Source organism: Zophobas morio, unplaced genomic scaffold (genome assembly GCF_036711695.1).
Source record: "Zophobas morio isolate AGI-343-1 ecotype UQ-CSIRO unplaced genomic scaffold, CSIRO_AGI_Zmor_V1 ptg000030l, whole genome shotgun sequence".
NCBI classification, from domain to species: Eukaryota; Metazoa; Arthropoda; class Insecta; order Coleoptera; family Tenebrionidae; genus Zophobas; species Zophobas morio.
The window spans coordinates 13951352-13958312 of record NW_026972135.1 but is presented as its reverse complement, the minus strand read 5'-3'; the positions used below and the strand labels follow the sequence as shown (position 1 = coordinate 13958312).

Here is a 6961-nt window from a genome sequence, read left to right as displayed (position 1 = left end):
TTGTTGTCTGTTCGATAATTTAAAGCACACAAAAATTGCTATTTATACAAAACGCAAATGTATACTTTTTCGAGACACACTGTGGAACATTACCTGACAAAAAACAAGAAACCAATTTGATTTTAAATATCAAATGATGTGATGTTTTTTGTAGGCACCGATTCAAATTCAAGAACAAGTCAAGGCAATCCACAACAAAATGCAGCTAGTTTGTTATTTAAGTAGTAATTTTTATGATTTCTTAGAGACTCGTCCATATACTACTTTGAAAAATTAGTCTATCTCACGGTTTTTTAATCAATATTGTTGTGTGTGATTAATACGTAGATTGCGTTGTTTTGTAAAAATATATTTATGTCCGTGAAATGTGTTTATAAATGCAACAAATTAATAAAAGATCGCAATCAATATAAGAAACCAGCTCATCTTCAACTGCGTTTTAATTATTTTGGTTTAATTTAGATGTCAGGAAAAAACTAGTTGTGAAAGTGAGAGCTGCGATTAAAATATTTACGTCTGGTATTACTTTCCTTTAGTTTTATTTTACAAAGTAGTAAAGGTAAGTTATCATTATAAGTTCCACATAACACAATCGTTAGGTAAAACTCTTTTCAGTGACCTTGGTTCTGATGGTAAACACAAAAGATAACAGGTTAGGGTGAATCAATTGAATTTGTAATTTTTATTACACACTTCATTGCAGTAATATGTTACTGGTTCAGCCAACATTAGAACAGCAAGCTTTCATTCGAAACTCCCTGGACCAAAATTCGCACGATATCCAAACCGAGATCGAAATTCTGAAAAAATGGTTAAAGGAGCAACCGCATCTCCCCGATACCTGGGGTACAATAACCATTAACAGAGACGCACATATTACCTAACTTTTTGCAGATGAACACTGTTTATTCATTTTTCTCATGGGATGTAAATTCTCCTTGGAAACGTGCAAGAAAAAATTGGAAATGTATTTCATCTTCAGAGCTACGTTGCCGGAATTTTTTTCCAACAGGGATGTCAGAAACCCAGAAATAAGAGAAGCTCTTAATGTCATGTAAGTCTTCTATATATTTTTTGTCTCGTGACGATATTTTTTAAACAAATCGTGGCTACAGTCTAAGGAATTTAATACTTTGTAGGGAAGCAACGGTCTTGCCAGAGTTAACTCCCGATGGCAAACGAGTATCTATAGCAAGACCTGTAAAATATGATTTCGAAACACCAAACATAGCTGACATGATAAAACTTGTTTTCATGGTGGGTGACCTCAGATTAAAATTAGAAGAAACGGGTGTTTTCGATGTCTACATTGCTGATTTTAATTTTCCTTTGGCGAAGCACTTTTATAAAATAAATCCGTTGGTTTTGAAAAAGATGTTCATGTGTATTCAGGAAGGATTTCCTGTGATGATCAAGGAACTTCACTTAATTAACGCTCCTCCTTTTATTGAATTTGCTATCAACCTAATTAAACCATTTTTGTCACCTGAGTTAAGTCAAGTTATTCATGTTCATACTTCCATAGAAACGTTGTATGAATTTATTCCAAAGGAAATATTGCCAGAGGAATATGGCGGAAATGCTGGAAAGATGTCAGATTTACAAGACAAGTGGCTTAGAATTCTGGAAGAATATAGTCCTTGGTTCGAAAAAGAGGAAAACATTAAGGCTGATTTGTCAATAACCGCACTACAGAACGGTCTACGTGAAGATTATAGAGAGTTAGAAGGTAGTTTTAGAAACTTATGTGTAGATTAAATGAAAAATTGTCATGTTATTTGTAAAACGTTTGTAATAGCAGGATCATGGTTAATAATTTTTAGTTGGAAACAAGTGGTAAATTTTAATTGGTGCACGCATAATAATGAAAATATACAGTAAAAATAGTAAATAAGTTTGCTTAAGCTCCACACTGTTACGAAGTCTCAAAAAGAATAAAACAGGAAAAAAATAAAAACCGAGTAAAGCAATAAATATTTTTACATAAATAGATGCTAGACAGTTACATCTATCTCACTAAACATGCAGATGTTTATTCTGACCACAGGTTTTTTGAAATATTGTAACATTCTTTGCTTAAACACTGGCGTAGAAGAAGAGTTCACGACACCATCACCTAGGCCATTCCATACAGTGAAGATTCTGTTCTTCAAAAACTTTTCCGAAGTCTGCTGTTATACTTTTCATGATATATTTTGTAACAAATATTGCAAACAAGAATTGTGAAAATAAACGAAAATGCTAGAGAGGTCGACAAGTCTGGAACCGGTTACCGGAAGTCTCGATTGCGGCGTCCAGAAAAGTCTCGAAAGGGGCGTTCGCGATCCATCTAGAGGAATGTACGGCTTTAAATGGAGACCACCGTCGGGAACGATTATTATTCAATCAATTCAGTCCACAAGAGTACAGTCAAGTTGCACAGGAATTATTTTGTACATAATAGCTGTAAATTCGAGTTATTAAGAAATAAATTGTTGAGTTAAACCAACGCCAATCTTTAAATACCCGTTCAACGTATCAATAGTTTGCACATTTACAAAAACTCCGGTGGGAATTTATGCTTACAAATCATATAACTAACTACATTTTAATTCAATTATTATAAAAGCCAATAATTTCCTAACAATAAATGTATTGAAAGTTCCAAAAATGCGGTTAAGAACTCTTGGAAAATTATTAACTTAGAAAACGACAACCACACCCCTCAATCCTCCATCTCATCTCTAAGATTAGCCCGGATCAAGTGCGACGAAATTCCGGTGGAACGGTACGGTCCGGAATCTCGCCGATAATGTGTGGTGGCGACGTACCTGGGTACTAAGCCTTAGGGCGACTAGTGGCGCTGATATAACAAGCACGTGTGGCCGACCTAGGCTTATGCGGCGACCTTCGGCCAGGAGCGGCGGTCGCTCGGGCGCCAGCTTCCTCTCCGTGGGAGAAAGCGCCGGGGTTTCCCCCTGAAGCCGGAGACACGGATCTCAGATGGTGAGTGCCCGCGAAAACAAGATAATAAAATAAAACGGCAAGGAATATTTTAAACAATAAATCGGGCTTATTCCCTGCTACTAGCTACACGGCTAAGATAATAAAATTTACGGCTAATCTTAAATAACTACAGTGCAAAACAAAACAAGAAAAGTAATAACACATCCGCCACGGTCGTTCCTTCTAGGCGCCGACTTCCTTCAGGACGAGCTCCTCCTGGACCTGGGGTCGGCGACCTTGAACTTGGAAATAGCGCGAAGACGGTGCGGCGACCCGGGAGGGGAGCGCGGGGGCGGTACACGTCGCGTGCATGACTCTTTCGACTTGTGACGGTGACCACAAAAAACACCCGGTGACGGTGGTACGGTTTTTCGCTGGGGAACGGCGATTCCAAGAACCATTACGCAAACGGGCAGATGACCCAAAAAGGTACTTACAGTGATGGGAGAGTCGGACTACACACTCTCTACAATTCTCAAAAAGTTTCCTCAACACAGCTCCAACACTTCACCCTTTGAGACTTCAAGGTAGAATCCTCTTCCTCCGCCAATCATTATTTTGTATCTATAGCCACAAAATTACTAAATAACTTACCTAAGCTCAACCTCAAGCCCAATGATACATTATATACTGCTCCTTCCCCCAATAAAAATCTTTTCTAAAATCCAGTGAAGGAGACTAAAATTTACGAGGAAATAATGGCGCTATTGAAATCCAAGGCTTATGATATGTATGATCTAAATTCAAAAATTACATTAACTTGTTTGATAAATGAGTGCTTCACCTTAGGTGTTTTCCCGGATGCCTTCAAACGTTCCAGGATAGAACCAATTTTAAAAAAAAGTGACAACGAACTTATTGACAGCTATAGACCAATCTGTATAACATCGATATTTGGTAAAATATTTGAAAAAGTATTAAAGTAACAGTTATATTCGTTCTTTAGTAGTAATAAAATCTTCAACCCTGGTTAATTTAGTTTTATGAGAGGGAGCTCCAAATCAATGGCGGTCCCTTAAATTATTTCATCTGCTGTTGAAGAGCTCGAAACGGGTAACAAAATTTCATTGACTCTGTCATCTTAGCAAGCTTTTGACTCTGTGGACAGAAATTTACTTTTACACAAATTAGATTACTATGGTGTGCGGGGGACGCCCCTTCCTATTACAAAGTCAATCACCAATAAATAGACCAATTTATGTTCATTCCGTTTAATTTGTCCTACAATAATCATCACACTGGATAAAATAATTCAAATTGAGTTGTTCAGTGTTTTCTGAGTGAGAATCGAGGAACAATTTCTAAATTCACTTTGACATTTTCAATTTTCCATCGCTAATCCAAAGACACGATCGTCGAACTGGGGCGGACCGTTTCGCGACAATAGGACGGAACGATAATTTCAAAATACGATTTTTAAAGCATTTTTACAATGAATAGGCGCAATACAACGATTTGAAAAAATACGGACTGATAGCCTGTCTTTATTTCCACAAATACTACTATTACTACTATAATATTACTAAATAATAGCTATAAAGTGATCTGAGGTGACATTACAAATTAAAAACCAATTCCCCATGTTAGTTCCCTATGTCCAAATTTGGATGCGGCACTGTGGCGGCACCGTCGGGTCTTTGGCTATTTTGCTTATTTATATTTAGTGTCCGAGTTTGGTGCCGATAGCCGTCACAAAAGAGTGTCCCTTAGGTCCTGGCCCCTGAGGGCTGATTCGGGGAATGAGAAGGGCAAATGAGATACAGTCTCGCTCCATAGGTTATCTATTGTAACTTTGTAATACAGTTTTGACGAGCTAACAGTTATCGGAGAGTTACATACTCAAGCAAAGTAAAGGGGTGATTACGATTATAGTAATAGGAACATTAACTGTGCATCTTACGTTATTATATACATATGGAGAGCAGGGCGGTGAACCCTGGTATCTGGTTCAGATTACCGGATAAATGCATATCAAGCAGTAAGCGACGGAATCTTGTCTATAAGAGTATAAATTTGCGTTACGGAAGAACATAGAAAAGTATTAAATATGAACATTAAACTAGCCTATAACATTTAACTGAGGCTTGCTGCGGGGTTGCGACCGATCGTGGTAACAGGGTCACAAGTGCCTGGAAGGGTAGCGGGTCTCGCTCTTGGTTACTCCAGGCGCTTATAGTGAATGGGCGAGCCTGAGGGTGGCACCCGGGCCTTGAGAACGTAGAACTGCCCGTTTATTAAATTGAGGGCGGTGACAAGATACACCGTTGGGCAGAAACGGGATGCACGAACCCTTGCTGTTCGGCACGGAGGGCCCACATCAAGCCGGAAAAAGCTGATCCTATACGGTGGATCATTGACTTGTCGTACGAGATTCATACCGAGGGCCTGTTAAGTCACCGTCGAATCGCCGGTAAGCGCCAATAAGGCGGCCTTCGCAAGGACAGAACCGCATAAGTAGGTCAGTGGGACTTACATGTCAGCAATTCAGCGGTTGCGTGGAAAATCAGAGGGGGAACCTCGGCGAAGCGCCACTGTCACTCAATAGAGAAGGTCGTGTTGGAAGATGTTCTTCCGCACTTGGCACTAGCACAGCGGCCGGAAGTTGGGTATCGCGATTAGACTAGGAAGCAGACCCATCCGCACGCGAGACTGAATCAGAATCGAATTGAATTTTAATTCTAATCCGGACGTTTAAGCGTGAGAATATTGAAGACGATGTAACAAAAAAAATCTATTTCTCGCAATTTTGTCGCCGGAAACGGCGGCAAGTGTTTGTAAAAGTGCATTTCCCATAATTAATTGGCGTCGGACCACCCAAAATGATAACGAATTCGTCAGACTTACTGGCCTTGATGTCAAGTGTTTGTATTGACCCCAAGTTTCCCATGCAAATGTGCATATTAATTGCAAGTGGAGTGATTTGATTGAACATGAAGATATTCTCCACATTAGGGCATGGAATGCGTTTTGCCGATTATTCCTGGACGGAAGTGTGACTGTGTGGGGCCATGGGAAGCGATCGCTTGCCTTGAAGATTATGTTAATTGACAATACTGGGAAGTTCGGACTTTTGGTTCCCATGATAATGAAGAGTAGGCTCGTTATGGAAAAATACTATGTGCCCCAGTAGGGCTATTTTAAGGGTTGAAATCTTAGATCATATAATAAATAGATACCAATACTCAAACTGAAAGCTGTGACTAGACATGAAGCTATCTATTTATTATATGATCTAAGGTTGAAATTCCGGTTCACCACAGCACTCTGTCGTTTATGTGTTTATTGACCCCAATTAAAATTATGTATTTTAAATCATTCCCCTCAGCTGTTGGAATTTACTACTTTTTTCAAATGTAAAGCAAACTTTGTACATGTAGTATCAAAATTCATGATAATGACATACAAACTTAAGTTTCAAGAATATTGACAAGTGTATTTATGAATTATATTTTATCGGATTATGTCATTCACCCTGATTTTCGTTCGTTATAATTAAACTGCTTTCCCGAATTGTGCAGTGCGTGATGTTATGTATGCAAATTAACATATTTTTGTACAAAAGAAGTGCCAGTAAACTTTTCTCAAATGACGTGCAAACACAAAACAATGGGTTTTGAGTTGTTAAATAATGTTTATTTAAAAATGGGCCAGTTGCTTGCAATTACTCCTCCTTCTATTCAAACTAGTAAAAACACAAGAATTCGTCAAATTCATCAAGTGTTTATGATCCTGCTTACCATCACTTGTGTCACAGTATTAGTGTGTTTCAGAGATTTCTATTTACAATACAATCTCGCGAAATTAACTGTGTCTTCTTACCGACATTATATTATACATATTTTGTTGTCGACTGGTTGTCGAAGCATCTAAGGTGTCAGAGTGGACTGAATTAATCAAGGGTTTAAAAATACAGCTTGCTTATTATGTGAAAGTGTGATGGCAGAAGCCGAAGACATAATTTTCCTGATTTCGAAAT

General features: G+C 38.4%; 1 protein-coding gene across 2 annotated transcripts; it reads left to right on the top strand.

Annotated features, from left to right (window-relative positions):
* Positions 1 to 300: 300 nt before the first annotated feature.
* LOC135138272 (alpha-tocopherol transfer protein-like) lies at positions 301 to 2450 on the top strand. 2 transcript variants are annotated; one of them, XM_064068211.1, is made up of 5 exons: positions 301 to 559; positions 616 to 652; positions 704 to 846; positions 895 to 1054; positions 1140 to 2450. In XM_064068211.1, the coding sequence occupies exons 2-5, from the start codon at positions 630 to 632 to the stop codon at positions 1756 to 1758; spliced, it is 945 nt and encodes a 314-aa protein (XP_063924281.1). In that variant the 5' UTR covers positions 301 to 559; positions 616 to 629; the 3' UTR covers positions 1759 to 2450. The 2 variants fall into 2 exon arrangements, with proteins under 2 accessions (XP_063924281.1, XP_063924282.1); XM_064068212.1 differs by having other exon boundaries at positions 600 to 652.
* The last annotated feature ends 4511 nt before the right edge of the window (positions 2451 to 6961 follow it).

What these genes read in the sequence shown, in the direction of transcription:
- LOC135138272 (XM_064068211.1), top strand. Translation starts at nt 630, where the DNA reads ATGGTAAACACAAAAGATAACAG. An exon ending in GCATCTCCCCGATACCTGGG is followed by an intron (nt 847 to 894) that starts GTACAATAACCA and finishes AACTTTTTGCAG; the next exon opens with ATGAACACTGTTTATTCATT. An exon ending in AGAGAAGCTCTTAATGTCAT is followed by an intron (nt 1,055 to 1,139) that starts GTAAGTCTTCTA and finishes AATACTTTGTAG; the next exon opens with GGAAGCAACGGTCTTGCCAG.